At 40.6% G+C, this 23,337-nt stretch overlaps 1 protein-coding gene across 1 annotated transcript in view; it reads right to left on the bottom strand.

Moving 5' to 3' along the window:
• Positions 1-5,085: 5,085 nt before the first annotated feature.
• LONP2 (lon peptidase 2, peroxisomal) overlaps positions 5,086-23,337 on the bottom strand; it is a 40,617-nt gene continuing 22,365 nt past the window's right edge. The window contains exons 9-15 of the mRNA XM_063313166.1: positions 19,974-20,124; positions 19,016-19,142; positions 18,064-18,194; positions 12,841-12,983; positions 9,076-9,283; positions 8,162-8,352; positions 5,086-6,425 (exon numbers count right to left, since the gene is read on the bottom strand). Coding sequence (XP_063169236.1) covers positions 6,204-6,425; positions 8,162-8,352; positions 9,076-9,283; positions 12,841-12,983; positions 18,064-18,194; positions 19,016-19,142; positions 19,974-20,124 — 1,173 coding nt within the window. The 3' untranslated portion in view covers positions 5,086-6,203. The remainder of the gene's footprint in view (positions 6,426-8,161; positions 8,353-9,075; positions 9,284-12,840; positions 12,984-18,063; positions 18,195-19,015; positions 19,143-19,973; positions 20,125-23,337) is intronic.

Genomic DNA, 23,337 nt, shown 5'->3' with positions numbered 1-23,337 from the left:
TTGAAGCAGCAAGTGAGGGGGAGGATCAAGGAATGAATGGGAGGGTGCTGTTTATGGGTTATAGGCTACTGGATGCAGATTAGCAAGGCATGTGAAACCTTTTATTAGGAATGTCCAGATACACCTTGACATAACAGCTATGGAAAGGTGTTATTTGCAGTTCATGTCATGCCTTGGCTGTGAGGGATACCATGTCCATATATTCTGTGCTCCAGATCCATAACACAATTGTAAACGAGTTGGCATAGAATGAAATGGGCTGCATGATGCAAGACAGTAGTACTAACCAGTTTTGACTTCAAAGGAGGCAGCTGCATTAAAGTAATGTATGCTTGCAAGTAAGCATTTTACTTAATGAGGTACAATGCATGTATGTCTCAGGTGTGCTCAAATGGTTTTTATACAATTTGATTTTGAGTATTTCCCCCTTTTTTATGTGAAACTGTACAAGGTAGAGCAAAACTGTCATGTATTTTTAGATACCCACTGAATACTGTCCAAGGGTATATCTCTAGAGGAAACTTGTCAATTTTTTAAAGAAGTACTGTGGGACTGGGATGATTTCACAAGCTTATTTGAGTCATTCTTTGAGGCAGCAATTATCTCAGGGCAGCAGTGAAACAGTAGTTGGATATGTACCAAAAATTTTGGTGTTTTTGCAGATGATACTTGAGAACCACTTTGAGTCACACAATACAACCAACTATGCTGGCTCTAGCAGCAATACCATACAAAACTATTGGACTCTTCTGTTAGGAGGTTTTTTGTTTTGACAAGAGTAAATTCATTTGAATTATAGATTGTTACTCTGCCTTTTTGCATGGTATATGTCTGTACTTACCTATGTACGTGGGATTCTAGGTGATGAATTGTCCCAAGATTGATAAAAACTTGCTTACCTTTAACAAGCTGGTTGCATCATCTGTCTTCAAACTTGTAACCATAGATAAAAGAAGTTGCTATAGGTCCATCTAGCCACTATGGTCTAGATAGTATAACCACCAGTGAGATCTGATGGGAAGCCTTTTCAGCCTTTCCGAGTAAAAGCCCTCTTCCTGCACAATTTTATTTTTAACAGAAGTTCTCTTAAAGATACCTAATAAATCAGAACTCCATGATTTTCTCTCTCCCATTCTTTCATATGTTGGTTGCCTTGTGGCAATTATTTCAGTTGGCATTAAAAAAAAAGTGGCCGCTATCACCCACTTGAGACAGAGAATGATATGCACGGAGCTTTTAATATTCCTGTGTAAATGACACAAAGATTAATGCAATGCTATCCTTGCATAATGAAGCAGAACAGTATTGCTGATCTCTCCATTGCATGCATCTTGAATGGGTTGCCTCTGAAACGGCAGCGGGAAATTTCTTGCCTGCTTCTTTTCTTTTTAAATCCCACTTAGAGTGAATCTGTATATTAAAAAAAGGAACAAAACACAGAACCCTGGTTATCCTTACGTATCCTTTTTTTAAAGTCCTACTGAATATACGCAGCTCTCTCCTTCATGTATTTACTTGGAAATAAGATCTGATCATTTTAATGTGAGTTATTTCAAATGATTTGGGAGGGCTGCAATTGTATTTGGAAACCCATGTTAGAAAATAAAAGCAATGCACATTTTAGTCAATTCTGGAATTCATTTATATGCAAGAGCAAAACAAATTACTTTTCAACTTGGTTGATTGGCTTTGATCTGGTTTGTTTTCCCTTTGTTTTTTGTATTTCTCAGGCTAAGTTCAAGAATGGAGTATGGAAGTATTACCGTAAAGGTGTGTGAGGATTATTGGAGCCAAATGTATAATGAGAGATGTAGATTAATGTAGAAACGTGGTTCATTCTCCAGGCCAGATGGTTTCACTGACGTGCAGTCTTGTGGGTGGGTCTCTGTGGCCTGTCCTTGAAGGACCTTGGTGTATCTGTCTGTAGGAGTGAAATATTTCCTTCATTCTGATTTGGTTTGTTCTAGGCAGGAACTCTAATAAGATTATGTGAAAAAGGAAATAGTTATTTGCCATCTGGAGCCCTCAACAGCAGTTAACTGCCCAGGTCTTCAAATACTAAATAAGTGGGAACAAGACTGTGATGCTAAGGGGAAAAAAAAACAATTCCCATTTTCTGGCTGCTTGAGAGAAATAGCTGGGTGCAAGTTTTCTGGATTGACTTGCAATCCCTCTTTGAGGGAAAACTTCAGATGCAAATTTCTTTGCCGGATAACTAGTCTTGATGGTCCTTGAACTTGTGAAATGGCATGTGTTCCTTTGTAATAAGTTCTGTTCCACAGTCACTTGGTTTGTATTTTAGTCAGCCTGAAGGCAGAAGGGAAAATTCTATGATAGGCTGCCATATGCCTTGGACCTTTGTATGTCTCACTGGGCCTGTAGTTTTCTGTTTTTTTCCTATTAATGGCTTATTTCAGGTTCTTGCTCTGAAGTTTACCCAAATGGTGTACAGCAGTGTTTCTCAACCATGTCAACTTTAAGATGTGTGGACTTCAATTCCCAGAATTCTCCAGCCAACATCTTAAAGTTGACAAGGTTGAGAAACATTGGTGTACAGTATTGGTGAGGAAAGGTTACTGTGCAGTTGGGGGAGGAAAAAAATCCCTGCTCTCCCAGCATTCCCCCTCAACATGTTTCCCCAGTCACTTCCTCTCACAAGTAAAATGTTATGGAAAGATAAGCTGCATAGCTTCCCATTCCAGCAGAGCCCAGGGAATTTGAAGGATTTTCTCAGATGTCACCAGACTAGCTAGGAGGAGGACAAAAGGTTGCATTCCTTAGCAGTGACAGTGGGCGGCTATAAATTCCCACAAGGCTTGCACTGCAGGAGTGAAGGGAGGTGGAGATCTGTTGTAGAACAGGCCATTGCTGAGCCAGGAAAGCCTACTCTTAAGCAAACACCAGTAAAGTAGGATTTAAGAATGATAACAGAAAAGGCAGGAGAGAGAGAATCAGGAGTGGTATGTCTCAGAGATAGGCTACTGCCATATTTAAGAAGATGCCTCCTCTCTAAAGTCTGATAAAAAGGACATTTAGGACTACAGCGATCAATAGGAAGCTACCCTCCTCTATAACACAGGCTGCTTTAAAAGAGCCTGAAATAATGCATCTTGCACTGCAAAACCTGCTCCAGAATTCTCTCTCAAGGAAAACTCCAGCAAAATGGAGTTTCTGCATTTGTGTATCCTTCAAGCTGGTCTTTCCCAAGATACTCTACCTTTTTCTAAACTATTGGCTGCACTGCTTTTAATGCTTACATTTTCATGAACTGCCTTGTGAGAATATTTTCCAAGTGGCAATGGATCTTCCCTCCAATAGCAAGCTCAAGTAGGGAATGCTAACAGGATTACAATCTAAATGGGGCCACTGAGAAAAAAAATGTTTTTGAAAACCTGAGAATGGGAACAAATATGACTAGCAGACATGCAATGTGGTCATGTAAGAAGAAAAAGTGGAAAACAATGGGAGGAGGAGGAGTAAATTGCCTTGTTTACTCAACTCTTGCAGCTGCGACCAAGAGGGGGCAGTCATTGGCTGCATGTGGGCTCCCAGATCGTACTGCCAAATGGAAATGGAATGAGTTTTCACTTTGAAAAAAATGGTTAAATAAATCTGTAAATCCAGATTGAGGCTTAACATCTCTGTTTTAGTAAAGGAAGAACCTATTCTGAAAATCCAGGCCTTATCCTCTCCAATGGCATCTCTGTAACTTAGTTGCTGGGAGAAAAAAAAATGAGCAAAACAATTGGTAGCTTCCAGCTACAAAATGACTCCCCCCGCTCCCCAAATCTTACACTGTCCTGAAGGCAACCTTGCATCAGAGTAGTTCCTCAACGCTCAAACTTTTTGTTACAGGTCATGCCTTTAACAAAAAGGAGAAACCTGTTTCTATTGGGGTAGGAATTGGCAAAGAAGCGTTTAGTGTCATATAGTGTTAATAGTTGTCTATATCATGATAGCATAATACATGGAGATGATTTCCTGATAAGCCTGCCACAGACTCTTCATTTAGGCCTATGCAGGCAAGTCCTGCTCAAATCTGGGGTCTTTATTTCTACGTTAAGTGCTCTGGATTAAAGCCTTGGCATGTTCTTAATGAATCTTCCAATTTGTTTTAAATAGTACTCCTACATTAAAGGACTTTAAAAACATTTGGCAGCTGGTTTGTTTTTTGGAGTAAAGATTTTTGACAACTTTTATTTTGGAGAGTGGGTGAAAATGAACAGCAGCTGCCCTACTTAAATATGTCTTATTTTGCAAGCCAGAGCATTTTTCTGTAGGTGTTGATATATTGACAAAGGGTGTGCCAAATGGTTCACACATATGCTGACCCAACCAGTACCACTTGAATCTAGCATTGATCAAGTACCATCTGATACGAGGAGGTAATGATGCTGGAAGGCTGTTTGTGACCAGAATAGACTTGCAGGGCTGGCATGGGGTATGAACAGCTGAAAGAGCAATAAATAAAATGCAGTGGAAAATGATCCAGCAGTTAAAGCAGATTGATTGTATGGCATGTTAGAAGAATACATACAATTCTAGTTGTACACGCAGTTAATAGTATAATTAAATGTAATGCTGTTTCTGTGTCTACTTGCTTTATTTGAATGACAACCTACAGTCTTGCAAGATTGGCTGTAAAGTTGCTTGGATTTGCAATCTTAAGTGACAGTGCATGTCAGGACAAGATCTGATTAAAACTAATGACAAATAACACTTTCCATGATGTCCTTATGGACAATGGCTGCTGCCACGTTGTATATACCCAATTTGTACTTCATGGAAGAGGACCAGTGTTCTTCCAAGGAGATGGTACTTAATACCAAGTAACATCATAATGTATTTTATTAAGCCATGTCATTCTACTAGGTTTCAGCTAGGTTCCCCACATATATAAAAGCATCCTAAAAATGTATCTAAATCTTGCAAAAGTGAGTTTTATATAGATGAATACATTCTCTGAAAGTGTGCCCTAAAGAAAAATCTGTGTGCTATCAAACCAGTGTTGACTTTTAGCAGCCACATAGATTTTCTCCATGAAAAGAAAAATACAATTATTAAAAAAAATAGGTCAAAACCAAATTTTCATATAGGAAGAGTGCATTTGCTCATAACATCCAACAATACGTTTGCTTATGCATTACAAAGACTTCACTTTTCTTTATGTCACATTTTACATTCATGGAACAGGAAAATGACTTGGGTTCATTGATGCCTGTATCAGCCAGCTAGCATTTTGAGATAGTTGAGGCTATCTGCCCTGACAGTGGTAAAAACAATCAGCATCTAATGGGCTAAATGTTCCTGTGATGCTCTATGCACTGTTGTAGGATGTGTGCCTGTCCCACGAGGGAAACGGTTGAACTATCATGAAAAGGAAGTTGTGTCTTACATGTTAATGCACCTGAACTTAAATGGCACAACTTCAGTAAATAAAATATTGTATATGCTGACAAAATTAAGTTTCCAATTAAACATTAAATAGCACCGTTACAAATTTGCCTGAAAGAAACCAATTGTTTCTTTGTCCATCACAATTATTAATTTTCAGGAGTTCAGAAGCAGCAGGAACCAGGAGTTCAATTCAGACACAGTTTCAAAGAAATTAATGCTTCCTGGTGGCCTCACCAGCCACTGTCTAATCTGAGGGGTTTGGCATTGGCCTATCAGTTATTGCACATTCAGACTTGAACATCTTCTCTGCACTGGCACTAGAGCTGGGGGCAGGGGCGCCTCTCAAGATTATGCTTGCAATGCTTCTTCATTTATGCATGCTTACTGGGGAAAGGAGAAAGCTTTGCCTGGCAACAACAATAAATTGACAAGAACTCTGACATTCCAGCAAAGTAAATCTCAGTATTCATTCACTGAATAAAGGGGGGGACAAAGCTTTCTTGAGGGCTCATGTGATGAGATACTGCTATTCTGTACATGTGTAAATCTATCCCTTAATAGCATTGGGAAATAACCATCCTTAAGAGTTTAAGCATTCAAATCTATCTCTGCAGAACATCCCCAATCAGAAGCAGCAGCAAGAGATGTAGCTGTTCCATTAAAAAATAACCCCTTCCCTCTCTGAAAAAAAAATCTAATGTCAGGTGGCCTACCATTGCCCTTTTTAACGCATGCTGGCATTTTACAGGCTACTAGGTAAATACCAGCTTTATATCTTGTTCTTTCGGTGAACTTCATCAATCTGTTTAGAGTTTACTATTCACGTGGTCAAGACTGGCCTTTGAGGAAAATCCCCCATCAAAGGCTGCATTAAGAACATCGTCCAGGGTGCTCGCCATCACAAAATTGAGGTCCTGCCGTACATTTGCTGGAATTTCTTCAAGATCCTTTTCATTCCTTTGAGGAATGATGACTCTCTTCAGGCCGGCTCTGTGCACTGCTAGCACTTTGTCCTTTATTCCACCAACCTATTCAATACACAAAATAGGGAGAATCAGAACAAGAGAAAATTGAGGGCTTTCAGCAAGAAAGCCATTCGGTGACTCATGTCAGTAGGGTACACATTGTGTTCCCAATCTTGGTAATTCTTTCGTGTTAACTGTATTATAAAGTAGGTTCAGTGCAGCAGCTGCAACCTTATTCTAGCTCAACAGAGAAAGCATAGCAGGCTCCTACTGTTAGTCTTCAACTAGGAGACAGGACTGGAACCTAACAGGCAGGGTCACAAGAATCCAAGAACTTGTGATAAGCTGTTTTTATTGATGCAAAGTTAGGATGCATAACAAAGGAACTCCAGCAACTCTCATTTTTCAATAGGAAGCTGCATATATAAAATCAATACAGTATACACATCCTTTTGTGCCCTTTTCTCTTGCACATCCTATATAACGAGTGGGAGTCCCAGTTTCTTCTGTTCCATGTTTTGGCAACAGTTGGATCTGCCACCATACTATTTCTGTCAGACTGTGTAAGAACTAACTTTTGCAAGAAGATGCCACCCTCTTTGGAAAGTAAAAATATAAAAAGACAGCCATGTTAGTTCCTTAGACTCTGAAGGAGAAAACCTCCCTTCAAAGCTTTTATGTTAAGGAGTCCTTTGGCATGGTACCATTTTGAGTTACTTATACTGGATTAGAGTGGAGGTTAAATGACGGCTGCTTGGCTTGTTCTTTGATAATAAAAGCTCTGGTAAGAGGTATTAATTTCAGAGTGGGAGAAACTGCCAGCAAGCAAGTTAAGCTAGTACAAGCCACTACCTTTAGCTTTCTAAACACATTCACTGTATTCAGTTATTGTGCTAAGCCATGTTTGAATGAATCACAACTAATTGAGTACATATGACACAGAAAGCCAAAACTAATAAGCTCATGCCTTAATATACTTAGTAAAGCTGGTTATAAAATGGCCTACTACTGGCTGGGTGCTGGTTAGCCTTCAGCTTTATCAGTCACAGGTTGCACAGGGTTATGGTTTATGGCTGGCTAAATGTTCCAAAAGGGCAACAGTTAGGAAAGAAGCAATCATCTGCCTGTCTCTAAGCAGGTTTTTCTCTGTGCCTTATAGCATGTTAGTGGCTGGCTGGCTGGCTGTAATCCATATCCATGCCAAGGGTTCCCACTCTAGATAAAGATGTACACCATGTGCCACACATCTGTAAAAAAACCTTCTGTTCTCCAATCCAGGTTTGCAATAAACCCAACACATTTTCATTCTGAAAGGAGATACATTTTAAGGAAATCTAGATGTTTATCAATACCCCCAAATCTTCAGCCGCAATGCTTCTCAAGATTAGAACATTCCTAGGTACCATCAAGATGGGAGTGGGGAAAGATTTCAGTCTGGTAAGGAATTCCTTAACAGTCCCCTGAGCTTAAGGTAATGATGTAGCCACAGTTTCCAATTAAGCATCATCTGACAAATTTAACCCTGCTGTTGCGAGAAATCACTGTTACCTGCTCTTTCATTATCTTGCAATTGCCATTGGATTGCTAGTTTACTCTAATGCAAAGGAGTTGTACAAAATCTAGTCTGCAGTAAGTGGCACAGCCCTGTAAAACAGAGAGCTAATAACAGAAGATTTCAGAATGCTCTCTAGGAAATGAAGATGGTCTGGATAGGTGTCTTAGAATAAAGAAGGGAAAATCGAAGCTCATATGGGGGCGGGTAAAAGGTTTAACAAGCATGATCTCTAAACAATACTTACTGGAAGAACGAGTCCTCTTAGTGTAATTTCCCCAGTCATGGCTACATCTGAACGCACAAGCCGCCCACTGAAGAGGGAGGCAAGGCAGGTTACTATGGTAACACCAGCAGATGGTCCATCTTTTGTGACAGCTCCAGCTGGGAAGTGCAGATGGATGTCTGTGTTGTCAAGGAGATCAAAACTTCCAGAAGCTTTAAGAAAGAAAGGGATTTTCAGATTGGTGGTATGCTGGTCTTTGTTCTAAAAATAAATAAATAAACCCACCCCAGCACTAGAGGACTTGAATTCCTAACATGCTTCCATTTGGAAGAAATGTGTTTGAAAGCAGAATCAGTGCCAGCAAAAAGGGTGGGAGAAGGGGGTGGGTGGGGAGAAAACACCTGCATCAATATACTCTTTCAGCCTTTAGGAAAAAACACTTCCCCGGATGAAATAGATTAGATTAATGGCAGAAGGAAGGTAATGCCTTTCTCATATGATGATGCATGCTAATGAACCATCTAAAAACAAAGACAATATTATTTACCCTTCAAAATCACAAGATTACTGCTTCTTTGTTGGTAAGTACATTTATGCTAACGGCATTCCGTGTAGTCATGCCGGCCACATGACCACGGAACTGTCTATGGACAAACGCCGGCTCTTCAGCTTTGAAACGGAGATGAGCACCGCCCCCTAGAGTCGGACACGACTGGACTTAATGTCAAGGGAAACCTTTACCTTTACCTTTACAGTTATGCTAACTGAACAAGAGACCTTCTGCATGTTCTTTGCCCATATAGGCTGCAACCTTTTCCCACAATTGGTGATGCTGCATCCCAAACAAAAAGTGTGACTGCTGGATGGCTGGTCTACAGATCTGTAGCAAGACCCCACTAAAAAAGACCCATCAGGTTTGCATCAGCCTTCTCTACCATTTGTCAGCTGGTATCTCTTTGCATTGCTGCGCAGCCAGCTGATCGCAAGATGGGCCGATTCCTTCATGACATCACCCAACTGCCCGGTCAGAGTCAACTGGCCTTCCCCATCCATCCGACTGGCTTCTACAAACATGATCTCTCCCCCTAATGGTGTCCAAGCCAAGCCTATTGCTACGCCTGGTTGATTCAGTCGCTCAGACACCTGAAAGAAAAGTGAGACAAGAGGTTTACAAGACATCCTTCATCTGACCTGGACCTCGAGTTAAGCCTACATGCAATTCTTGGCCTGAATTTTGAACTGAATTTTGAAATGCTAAACTAATTGCTTAGTGAAGAAGTGGACTGAAATTTGAAATTAGTGAAGAAGTGGACTGAAATTTGAAATTAGTGAAGAAGTGGACTGAAACTTGAAATGCTAAACTAATTGCTTTGACACACCATTACATTCAAACTGGCCCAAAATACAGCTGTTCCATGGTTGGGTGGGACAGGCTGGGCAGAATACATATCACTTGTTCTTAATGGTACCACAGGCAATCAAGTAGTTTTGAATACAATTCATTCTGGTTTTAAACTTTAAAGCACTGTGCAGTTTGGGATGTAGACTATAAAAGACAGCACACACACACACATAATCCAGTCCAACTGCAGCCATATTTAAAAGTCCTTTTCCAGATGCTACAAGCTCATTTTGAGATGAAGATAGCAACTAAAAGTACCTTTTCAATGGTAACCCTTGTGCTTAGGGTCAGATCTAGTTATAATGTGGATGCAAGCTAACCAGGGAATCCCAAGGTTGTAGTAATGGAAGAAAGAGGGAAGAAGACAATCCCACACCACCTCTCCACTTGGATGTATCCATGTAGTTGCCAGAGGTTAAGCTCAGCTTGAGAGAATCTTTATCTTTTAATACGGCTTAAGTACCACTGATCCAAACTCTGCCATTTTACAAAATGGTGTTTCAAATCCAAGTTCTTTTCAAGCTTGTATTTCAGAATTCTACTCAATTATACATATCCAGACTGCATCACTTTACTTCCCTAAATGAGCAGATTTTGATTCTGAAGTGTCCAGTTTCTTTGCAGGAGCTGCACAGAGCACTAGCACTTGTAAGGTTACAGGCCTAATGTATTCATTTTAAAGTATTTCATTTGGAGAAAAGGTTTTCCCCTTTCAGAAGGCTAATCGATTCAATTAATTTAGGTTTTCAATTTCTCCTCAGGATGCTTCCTTGAGCCAAGCACTGACAGGCGAATTGCCCTGGTGAGGTCTAGATTTCCAGCTAGTTATTGATGGCAGAGAGAAGGTCAGAGGTGAAACTCTCAGAGCCAAGGAGGAAAAAAGAGTGAGAGGCCCACTGCAAGCTGGAGAAAAGAAAAACAAATGGAGCCAATGTGGAATGTTTTCCACTGAGACCAAAAAGAACGGCAATGGCAGTTAAGGCAAAGGAAGCTGTTTTAAGCACACATCCTTTGAGGCTACTACCTAGTAATTTTGGCCAATGGCCACATTCAAATGATGTCCATCTGGAGCTGCTTTCAAAAATTCTAAGTTAAGGTTCAGGATGCATATATATTCCCTGAAGATTTGATCTTTGGTTCCAAAGCCACTGTACGTCTCCAGCTTTAGACCTACACTTTAATGGAAGCTACTACTACAAATCATACATCAAGGTAGTAGTTCCCACTCCCATCTTTCAGATGTGACCCGAATTGCTTTTATTTCCAAAGCAGTCAGAATACAATTTATTTGACTTTTGAAGAGCGTCTCTGAGCTGCTAGTCACAAAATTGGTGAGAACCTTTTGCTCTTATCAGAGAACTTTTGTTGGGTAGGGGGGTTACCTTCTGAGTCATGACCTCTGGAACAGAGGTAAGAACTGCTTGCTTTTGCCATAAATCTCACCTCATTTCTGGCCAAGAGCTTTTGAATTTAGGCAAAGGTCTCCATGGAATTAGGGCTACAGATTGTCTACCTATTGTATTCCCTAAGACAGAGAATCCAATTACACTGAATTCTTGCAATACTCAAAGGGAAAAAAATGGTTGCCAGAACAAAGCTACAATCTAGAAAGGGGTATGCAGGTTTTCCCAGGCTGGGGGCTATGCTTAATTTCTGAGCGATGGGGGCTGCACCCTCAAAAGTTATAGGGAGAACAGGTCAAACACCATATTTAATGAAACACATACATTTAATGAAGTTTGATGAACATGAAATACAGTCACGTATTTAATTATTTCCTTACACATTAAAAATAACAATTTAGTAACTGCTAGAGATTTGGGGGGCTGCTCCTAAGGATTTTATGGTCCACATCATGTTATCAAATTGCAAGCCTCTGCTTTAGCACTGTAACTGAACATCAAACTATAGACATTTCCTGGATAAACTTTTTTTTATATTAAAGCAATATTTTTCCACCGCAACCGCCCCCAGCCCCTGAAATTCCTACAATAGGCAAACACTGATTAAGAAATGAAGAAGAAAATGGTCAAAGCCATTTCAATCATTTTGGTACACCATCATCTTAAGTAAGCAAGCAAGCAAGCAAACAACTCATTCTGGCAGTAGGGTGATATAATGGGGGGCATGGGGCCAGGTTACCTGAGGGACCGCCTCTTCCCCATTACATCAGCCCGTCCCTCCCGATTGTGCAGAGAGGGCATGCTGCAGACCCCGTCTCTAAGGCAACTTCATTTGGCGGGGTCCAGGAAGCGGGCCTTCTCCGCAGTAGCTCCCGCCCTATGGAACATGCTGCCCCCAGAGGTGAGATGGGCCCCATCGTTCCTGGCCTTTCTGTGGAGTCTGAAGACCTGGTCCTGCCACCTCGCTTGGGGTGGAGAGGGGAACAGATCTACATGGGGATGGCTGCTACAGACCACTCCTCCCACACTTGGGCTGCTTCAGATTCTTTTGCCACTTGGACTTTTTTATTTTTTACTCTTATTTATATTATTTATTATTGTACTTTTATACTGTGGATTTTATGATGGTTGTTTTAACTGATTACCGTAAACCGCCCAGAGTCCCCCGAAGGGAGGAGATGGGTGGGGACAAATTGGATAAATAAATAAATAAAATAAATAATGTGGACTAATCATGAGTACTGTAGTAGTATAACAAGGAGAAAATAGGCTCTTCAACTATCCTCCCAAACTGATGGCCCTTGACTCTCAGAATTACCCACCAGCACAACATTTATGAGAGTTAGCCCAACGTAACAGGAGGACACCGGACTGGAGAGGACTGATTTTGGGAGTTCAGGTTGGCTCCTATTCTGTGATCCTAGTGATAAACACTGTCAAAGATGAGAGCATGCATGCATATACAAAGAGTATACACTGTTGCACTTATATAAAGACAGAGGATATATTCAGAGCCAAAAATTCAGAGCCAAATATAAAAAGACAGCATCTGCAAATAAATTCACAAACTAAGAATAGAGGCCAGCCTTGCCTCTGGGTGGAATGTGAGCAGAAATGGCGTAGCATCAATTAATGCTGAAATTACTGCCAAACTGCTGTCTGATTGTGGAGCTCCACAATCCAACAAACACCTCTTGTCTGCAGGTTGTTTAAGCTGTTTGAATTGGATGTGCTTATAGCTTCCAAAACCTTCAGATTCTAAGATGCCAGGGAGGGGGAGGATCCATCTTTGCAAAGATTATCCTATCAAACAAGATGACAATTGATTTGTACAAGCCACAAAGCCCGTCCCCCCCAAAAAACCCCAAACAAGAGAAGAAATTAAGAATTCATACTTCAAGTTCATACATAGGTGGCCCAAGGATGTCTTTCAGGGCATGGAAGTCAATTAAAATTGGCATTTCAGGTGGCAGAGCTAGGTCAGATGTGTCATTGATAGTATCAGATTTTGTATCTTCTGTGATATGCTCTTTCCAGTCTGGAAGATAGTTAGAAAAAAAAACCTATCACTTTCAAATTTGAATATGGAATAACGTTCTGATGGCAGCTTTTAAAGAGAACCACTATATTCTGTTGAATGAAGATCAATTTAATAACCCAAAATATGACTAAGCCATCGGGTCATATATGCACACAGCCCATCTGGACAAGCAAACATTGTCTAAAACCCTATAGAATCTAATCTTGGTACAAAAGGTTGTGCTGTATAAAAATGAATTCACCTAGACCAGGTTCTGTTTCAGGCTAAGGTGCAAGCTGAAGACAGACTGGGTTCAGATACCACATGAAGCCATGGTTTGCTGAATAAGCCAGGGTTTATGTCATTCAATCAAAGCAAAGTAACCATGGCTTCTTGGCCAATTTCTGATTTGTTCTCCCTCTTTGCACAGGCCTGCTTTCACTTTGCAGTTTTGTAGACCGGAACAAGCCAGGAACACATTTAAAAAACCATGAGTAAGGCAAGCAGGTCTCTTCACACATTGCCTTAAACTATAGCTTCAGTGAGTAAACCAACAACCAATTCTGGTTTCAACCTGATTTATTGCCTTAATACACACTAGTATTTCTTCCCTGAGCCTTGTTTGCACATTATGCTATGCACAAAAGCACAGTAGGCCAAGCTTCAAACTGGGTTCAAACAATATTTTGGCCATAATACAATTTCCTTTGTTATTTTTGGCTTAACATGATGGGCAAATGAGGAGAAAATTCACTTTCCAGTTCTGCTCTTGTTCAGTTTCTGACACTTGAATTAATCCCTCATGGAAGAATTTTGTGATGGGTCGTGCCAGGTTTTGAGATCTTTACGTCGATGGGATTAGATACAGGGCAGGTGCAAGAAATCTGAGACTTCATCCAAGTGCTACATTTTTGCCAACATTCTTTTAAGTGTGTTAACCAGAGTGCAGCTTTATTCAAAGCCTATAGCTGCCTGCAGATGTTTTACCTTGGGATTTGCTCTCATCAGATTTTCATTAATGGTCCTGCAGCAAGATGGGCTGAAGCTGAACTCTGACTTTTTAAGAAGGAATTGGCACAAAAATAAAATGCAAGTAAGGGAGACTGGCTAGAACACCAGATGTTTTTAAGTCTCATGCTAGGTATACACACAAATGAAATGGAAATGAAAAAACACCAACAACCAGAAATCACCCTGGGATTGTATACGTTGTTCATAAAAATCTGATTCTCCTGAAAACAAATCTTAGGTTGACCATACCCCTCCCCCCAAAAATTGTATATGCAGCAGAGGTTATCAAATACAACTCATAAAACAATGTTCCTTTGAAGGAAGATTCACATATTTCAGATTTCCTTTAAAATAAGGTCGAAAACATGACTTCAGAACACGCTTCAAGATCAGCTTACTATCTTTCTGTGTTATAAGATGGTATTTTGAGACTGTGTTCTACATACAAGCCAACATGCAACATGTTAGAGCTGGGGCCCACAGTTATCCATTGAGTGGCCACACTAAAAAAATAAAGGCAGATTTGGTGCTAAGACAAAGCAAAACTCAAATAAATTTATTTAAATTTCTCAGTATCACTACCCATGCACTTCATAATTATCCCCTTCTGCACATTAAGCTTTACAACCAGGCAACAGGTTAGGAACGCACTCCAAGCTTTGAGGCCAGCATATAATTTGGGGTTTCAGGCTGGGAATGTTGGGCATAAAACCATCAGATGAGGCCCCTGCAACATAAGACCCAAGATGGATATTCCCCATCAGTCCCACAGGACAAGCTATTGGGGGCTCAGCAAATCGCTCTTATTTTTGCTGCCTGCCCAACTGGAATTGAATGAAGCCTTGACAAACCACATGGCTGGTGAGCTGGGTTCAGCTTGGTGGTTGAAGCAGAGCAGGTCTCCCTTTGACTATTCAAGACAACTTGACTCGCTCTGGCATGGACAAGCGCAGCCTGCATGCTCTGAGACACTTGCTCTCCTCCTCTCTCGTTTTTTTAACAAAGGAAAACCCCTTGCTTTTTTTGAAAACGGGGGGATGCAATTCAAATGCCAGCACCAGGCAAAGGGCAAATCCTCTCCCTGCCCATTTTGTCAGCCTCTCTTTGATTACTCTGTTTTGCCTGCTGCCATTTCAGACCACACAAAGACAACTGGTCGCAGCATTGTGCTGTGGGGTTTCCTCCAAATGGTCAAAAACAAAGACTGAAAAGGGGAAAAAAAAAAACCCTTGAATTTTACACCATTTGGAAACATTCAGCTTGCTGTTCCTTTCCTTGCTGGCAGCAATTTCCAGCTCTAGTTTCAACACTGTAAATAACTCCTTTGCTGAATTAGGGGGGATGTAAAAGACAAGGCTGTCTTTTTGTTCTGAGTTTAATAGTAAACAAGTCACTCTAATGTTGGAAGGGAGGAGCTTTCAGACTCTTCCATAAGTAACCCTAGAAACCTAAAAAAAATGCATCTGTGGCCTGTGAGGCTTTGAAAGGGATGGGAGTTGACTACTGTAAATTGGCTATTGGCATTATAGGCAAAAACACTTCAGGATCTTATAATCTGGGCATCTCCTGCTGCTACAAAATCATCACTGTTCTGCTCTACTAAGTGAAGTCCCACGTATGTGTGTGCGTTTACATCCTGCTATACTCCATGTACTTGAGTAGGAAGGACATACATGCATAACGAGGGACAATTCACTTCTGTCCTCCCCCTCTAGCCTATCACAAGAGAAGTTACTGCAGCTCTGTATTTCATCCCATAGATACTTTGAGGCTAAAGGATAGATTCACTGATAAGGTAGGTTCTTTTTTAAGAAGGCAGAATGCCATTTTTGGGACCTAGCCCAGCAGCCCTGAAGAGCATCAGATCATGGAAGGGTCTCCTAGGAAAAAACTCTAGTCACCAGCAGTCATGTTGACCTTAAACCTCATAAGCTATTGAGTGAAAAAAGGTGGTATAATGATGGAAGGCAGAGAATGCTTTACACCAGGTCAGAGTGTCTGTCTAGGTAGACAGAATCAGGCCAGTACTGATGCTTACTCTGACTTGTACTGATATCACAGAGACTCAGGTAAAGGTCTTTCTCATTGCCTGCAGCCTGATCTTCCAACTAGAAATGCTAGGGGTTGGATTTGAAACCTTCTGATGTGGGCCCGTGATCCACTCTTGAGCCATGATACCTTCTAAAGTCTAGCTGAAGAGTGGAAAATCCAACTGTGAAGTATGAGAAGGAAGTCTACATATACAGTTCTAAACCACAAGGTCCAGACTGTAATGTTTGCTCAAACATCTATAGGCAAAATATCACCATGGGCAATGTCAACATGCTCTCTCCAAAGTTCTACTACAGAGAGTTCTAGGTGAGCTGGTGCTTCACTGTAAGGCAGAAAATTCTAAGAGAAGGGAATGGTGGATGCAGCAGGGCATCTTCTTGAAGCAAGAGCTCCACTGCACAGGGCAACCAGTGATTATCATATTAATGCTTTGTATGCCTACATTAAAAAAAAAAACTTTAACCATATGCACATGAGATTTGTTCTGATCATTCCCAAATTATGGGAAGTCCTCTATTGGCAGCTACTTTGATTTGCCACTCCTGCATTCCAGAAGGACTTTCAGTCTTTCTTTTTTAACTAGGCCTTTTGAATTAGGCTAAGAATAATTTCAACTCTTTTTAATTGCTCAATTCTTTCTCCTTTAGAATAAAAGGTGGGTGGGAACAGAAATATATTATAAATAATTAGAATACTTACAAGTTGCTTTTGAAATATATATTAACAATCTTTAGACAAGAAAACAGAGAAACATGCCAATAGAAATAATTGTGATAGGCTCCGGCTGACATCTGTTTCTCTCAAGTGTGTGTGTGTGTGTGTGTGTGTGTGTGTGTGTCACATCACACAAACTTATGGCTAGCAAACTCTGCATCAACTTCTCTCTTGCCACCCAAAAGAGTCCCATCTAAAAAAAAAGATTTGAGGTACAAGTTCAAGAGGTTACGATTTTCTCACATTGCACAAGATTGTAAAAATATTCCTCCAAATCTCCCTATGGTGACAGAATACATTCTCTGCAATGTCTAACTTGCTTTCAGCCACACATAAAATGACTGCTCTATAATAATGGTAAGTCTGCATCCAATATAAATATGTCTGAACAATCAGTGAGTTTTAAATCTCAGGTTATATTAATATGTGGGAAACACGCATAAGCTCAATGTTTTGATCATAATGAAGACATGCACATTTTTCAGGCAGCTTGCAAGAATTTCTGAATGCAAATATTGTAAGAGTTAGAGCCCATAGATGAAATACCTGCTACGACAGATAACTTTTTGTTTGTATGGCAATCCAGAGTTCTTTTCAGTGCAACAAATACAGACAAATTTCCAGCAATGCCGCTGGGATCAAACCCCAAAACTAGTCAGAATTGGAGTTGGAAGGTGTTAGTTTTAGCCCCAAACAAGCTTTTATCTTGTGAGCGTGGACGGTAAGTGGAAGGCAGAATGAACATGGGAAAAAAGGTATGGGGAAGTCTCCCCACCGTAACACTAGCCTCAGTCAAACCAGATTTTTTTTCTTCCATTTTTTCCAAAAAATGGCTAACTTGCAGAAAATGACTGGCTAATTTCATGGTGACTGGGAGGCTGTCACAGATTAGTATTCCCCCCACCCCTGGGTAGCAGCTGATTGGCTGTAAGCACAGCCTTTGAAGAGTAACACACGAAGGGGGGCCCGAAGGTAGCAACTTATAACAGATGGAAGATGCAAGCCATCCATAGCCTCAGAGATCAAATTGTGAGCCAAGCAACTGGTTCAATCATGCATTAACCTCTCAGCTACAAACTCGGCTAAGATTTCCCTTTGCCAGCAGATGTGGGGCAGATAATTCTATTGCTCGCTAGGAGAGATGAATGCCAAAACCCCAAAACTCTGCATTTTTATTTCTGTGAAGGACAAAACATATGCAAATCTAAAACTCAAACACGGCAAGGCCCCTTCTTGGGAAACCATCCAAGCCAGGAAGCTGGCAAGAGCCTGAGATTGGCAGAATTTTTTTAAAAAGGAAAAAGACAAAAAGATCACAAACCTCCTTCTGTCCCTTCAGAGCGATCCGGCCTTGTCTCCTTGTGTTGGCTTTCAGCCACTTTTACGGCAACTGCTCGGCAAATGGCTCCAAGTTTGCGATCCAAAGAGCGAACTCCTGCCTCTCGGGTGTAGCTAGCAAAAAGCAGCAGCCAAGGATGTTCAGTGCATGAACAGAAGCAGACACCATTCAGGAATCCTGGATGTGGCTATAGATGTTACTAACTATACTGCACTTCTGGGTTCGGTGAGATGCTATCTGCAAATTATCTAAAATGCACAACAGTATAGGCCAAGAGTTGCAATACAGCGGTATCCGCACCTCAGTATTTCTGCAGAGGATGCTGATTATGTACTGCAATGGTGGAGCCAAAACTCACAATGAAAACATGGCAAAATTTGGCTCTCAAAGTAACACAAAGGTAACCAAATAATAGGAAACACGCAAACTGGAAATAGTAGGCCAACACCACTGATCGGCCCTAAACTGTTTCTTCTAAGACTAACAAAAATTGTCCCCCACTCCATTTTTGTCCTCTTCCAGCTACTATAGTATAGCTTTTCTCCTTTGGATATCTCTTTTCCCTTTTCTGAAACCTAAATTGAGGAGGCCCCTTCACAGACTCAGGATGTAAAAGTCATTACCTGTGGAATGTTTTTAACACTGCCTGCCTTTTCAGCTCATTCAGCTAGTAATAATAGGTAACTGATGTTCAATATTATTGTTGTTGTTGTTGTTGTTATCATTGTTGTTATACTGTCTGAACTCCCAGTGACACTGGGTGGTGTAGATTTAAAATTACTAAGAATTAGAACCTTGTATTAATAAGCAGAGACATTTTTGTTGCAAAATCCTGCTCTTTAAAAGTTCTTTGATAGTAAAACACTCTAAATTCAAAATTACTCATTTCCCACAAGCAAAAATGTACAGAATTTAAAATGTAGTAAATCATTACCGGGTGATAATCAACAGTGTTGCTTCTTGGGGAATCTGAATCTGTTGAGGAGTCAGCCCATGCTGTTCCAGCTGTTTTGGAATCAAATGCCGATGCGCAATTTCTATCTTTTCTTCTTGTGTGTATCCTTTGAAACGGAACATGTTATTTATAAGAGATAGGAACTGACATTTAGAAATACCATTGCAACCTTAATTTGAAAGTGAGAGAGGAAGATGGGACAAGATATTCCAGATGATGCCTTATTAACGGATGGCAAATGGTACCAAGAAATGGAAGGCAGAAATCCTGGGTACGTTCATCCTGTGCAGATGATATACTTTACACCCCCAATGTATTCATCTCTGAAGAAATACAGTAAAAAGGGACACTCCTTGGGCAAATATTTCTTAGCCAGAACACCAGAGCTGAGATGGGCACCTCCCTGGCCATTACCTGTTATGCCTAATCATGGCAGGAGCACTCTGTGGAGGTCATCTGGACAGGATTCAAGGCAGGCCTTGGGACCTTTCCTGATCTGCTCAAACCACTGATTATGCAATGTAAACCCAGCTTCTCTGACAGTTAAACTGGGAGAAACCATTTGGATGTTCAAACAAATTTGGAAACTGCAGCTTAACGGTATCAGAAATACCATAAACTGCTTCAGGTAAGGCTGCTCATGGATACAAACAGGAAAGTGAAGGGGGAAACATCATGCCCAAAATTATATTATGAAATGCCCATTTATGAAGTAGAGTAGCAACCCATTTCAAAGCAAGGACAAAAATACCACGTCCTACTTCTGAACTTCCTAATGGCATCTGCCTGGCTGGCCCCTGCAAGAAACAGTGGCAAATCACAGACCTGTTGCAATGACAATATGTTTGCATTACAAGCAGTTACTGTTTCCCCACATCCCCCACACATACCTGTGTGGATGCACAATATGCACAAATGCAATTCATTTTTGTATTACCTGGAACCTGAATTATCTCCATTCTGTCCAATAAAGCAGCTGGGATGGTGGAAGTAGTGTTCGCAGTGGCTATGAAGAGGACTTGAGACAAATCAAAGGCCACATTTAAGTAATGGTCTGTGAAGCTATGGTTTTGCTCAGGATCCAAGACCTTTTAAAGCAGAAACAAATGATTTTTTATAAAATCACCTTGCATATGTAATTTCTCTCCTTTAGTCAAAGAGCTAAATACGTACTGTTACATTCTGTTGTGGGGTCATGCAACACAAAAATGCAGTTATAATTTTAGGGTAATTTCTAAACAGCAGCAAAAAAGATATTTTAAAAAAATCTCTTTGTAATCCTTAAAAATATGAGGAAAGTGAGTAGATGTGACTGGGAGTACTGGAAAACTAGAGAATGGTGTGTGAACTCTGACCTCCTGCTTCAAAAAAGAGGCCTTGTTATTGCAACTTTTAGCTAAAATTCTTCTAGGCACCTTCAAGTTCTGTCCCTTAAGCTACAGTTCCCAGGGTTCCATGGGAATAAGAGAGAATCCATTGATTGGAGGCTTCACATGCAAGTGGTCCCATGCTTCACTCCTGCCATAACCAAGTACATGACAGAAAAAAGCTCTGCCCAACAGCTCCGACAGCAACTGATGCTTTCAGTATATGAATATTGGGCTAGATCAATAAATAGTCTGATATGGTAATAACTCTGTTTCTCATTGTCCCCAGTAGCATCTGGGTATAAACTGATCCAAGAAGGGCAAGGGGAAAGAAGAGCATCTCCATTTTAAAAAACTAAAAAAGGTTGAGGCTGGATCCTACCAATGAAAAGGGTGAGGATTTATGTTTTGGACCACCCCAGTGCTGTATAGGGAGAGTCACACCACTAGGAAGGAGCATACTGGAAAGGCTACCATGACTGTAAATGCTACTATATAAACATTAACATTTAAAAAATCATGGCACATGAAAATCACTGAACAGTCAATCCTGACAAATATGATGAACCAGGCTTGAGCATGCCATAGTAATTTCTCGATCTAACAATGTTATAATTTCCTTGCAGATCAAAGAATAGGAAGAGAACCAAGGAGCAGGCAGAGGCAAAACTCTCTGGCATCTGTGCAGGCAAGAAATGTGCCCCACCCTATTGGTTAGCAAAATCAGTGGGATGCCGTAGTGGATGGATAAAAACAACCAGAGAAGAGAGTTCAAACATCAATAATCAATTTTTTAAAAGGAGGCTGAAACAGGTACATGTCAGAATCAAGGCAAGGAAAGAACACCAAATGCAACCAGCTTCTTTGGTTACATGCAGCTCAACTGCAGGCTGTTTATGTGGTTGAATGTTTATTAGCCAGAAACCCTGTGGAGATCATTAAGATGGAAACATGAGGATAATTCACCCACCATCAGAAGATGAGCAAATGCCAGAGATACAAACATTTACAACCAAGCTTGGTTGTATTTCACAATACAATATGTATTTGGTATATTTCTCTGCCGAACAGCCACCCAGGAAATATGTCACTGTCACTTGAATAATGGGGTGCTAATTAAAGCTACGTTAAATGAAAATGTCATCCTGATTCATGTTGCATTTCAAGGTGAACATCAGAGTTGCCAGGACCAGCCTACATCACTTGGCTAAAGATCTGGAGACTGAGGCGAGCAGCAGGCTGGCCATGGCAATGGCTTCTCCTTATTTCTAGATGTGTACTACATCTCAACTTCTGTTGATAGTTTAACAGAACTATCTTCGGAAGAACATATGCTGCAGGGATGGACATACAGTGAGTTCAGAGATGGCAACTGGGTCAGGGAAATTGTGTTTAAGTGGAACCTTGTAAAAAGACTAAGATGGTAGAAATGTGGACCGTGCTGTTTTAGTCCAGAGATGGGGTTAGTCCTTTTCCATAACATATAGTTACTTATAAAGTAGGTTTTCTACATGGCACACATACACCCACATCATTGACTGATTTGATACAGAACTCCACTGAACCTGGGAAACATTTAGAAACAGCTGGAAGAACCCTAGGCTGCAAGTACTAAGATAAAAAGGTACAGAATGTATTTTTTAACAACTCATTTTGGTAGGACACACCGATTAACCAAGAAACCTGAAATAAAAAGGTTCATAGGATGACAATGCATCCAACTCTATGGAGCCATTCCTCTGTTTGAAGGGCTACCACTCCAACTTTAGTTGAAAGATAACCAGAAGAACGCGGGGAGGGGGGCAGAACTGAAGTTGCCCATTACCAGTTAACATGGAGCCAGGAGGCAGAGGAAGCCCACAATTCCCCTGATCCCAGTCTCCAAGCCAAGACGGGAGATGCTCGATTTCTATGAAGTTGTAGTATTCGTTTCTAAAGTGACATTTAAACTTGTACATTATTCAGATCCATGTCTAGTTTTTCCTTGGGGGGGATGGTATATTTCATCTCATTCGATAATGCATGAGTGGCAACCTGCTACATATCAAATGTATATTAAGCCGCTGTCATTCTCTCCAATCTGTAGGCGTGCAAATTATTTCCAATCGTTTCCAAGCTCTCTTGTGCTCTTTCGTTGCTAAGGCAGCAAGCAAAAGCCAACAAACGGAACTCAGAGGAAATCGTGTAACTCTGAAGTAAACAAACTAAGTTGTGGTATGGCATTATGGCAACCTTTAAAGTGAGCCACCTTTTCAAAAAAGGAGGCTGCTGTACTTCTTACATGACCAAGGGAATTTCAGCTGGTTTGACTAAAAGGAGCAGGGCTGAAGTTCAAAATTAACATGTAACGTGTTGCGTTTTATTACCTTATCATTTTCATTATAAAAATAAAATAAAATTAGTGGGCATGGCTCTATTAAAGAGAGGTTTCAACTCCACTGAAGCATGAGCACTTCTCTTCTCCAAATGAAGACTCCCTAATTTCAGGAAGCCTTTGAGTGTTTTACACAACTGTAAAATGTGTACAAATTCCATATACTGGGAGTTAGATTCAAATCAAGATGGAAAAGAAGACCAGGTCCAGGCTATTCATACCACAAACCAGTTGCTTGCATGCACAATCCGGACCCTATTAGCTAGATGCTTCTACCTTTCGATTCTGTAACTCTGAGAAGACAACCAATTTGAGCGTTTCAACTCTCCTACACATGAAGCAGTTCCAGTGCAGAAAATACAGCCATGTAAAATTAGGATATGGATCTACAGTAACCATATTTTTTATTCTTTTTATTTTTATTTCTATTTATAGTATTTTTACAGTATTTTATTTTTTTGTATTATTCCGATGGTTTTAATCACTTGTTGTAAACCGCCCAGAGGCCTCCAACGGGAGGAGATGGGCGGGGATAAATTAGATAAATAAATAAATATTTT

The sequence above is a fragment of the Candoia aspera genome, chromosome 11 (assembly GCF_035149785.1).
Source record: "Candoia aspera isolate rCanAsp1 chromosome 11, rCanAsp1.hap2, whole genome shotgun sequence".
NCBI lineage: Eukaryota > Metazoa > Chordata > Lepidosauria > Squamata > Boidae > Candoia > Candoia aspera.
This window is presented reverse-complemented; position numbering and strand designations above follow the sequence as displayed.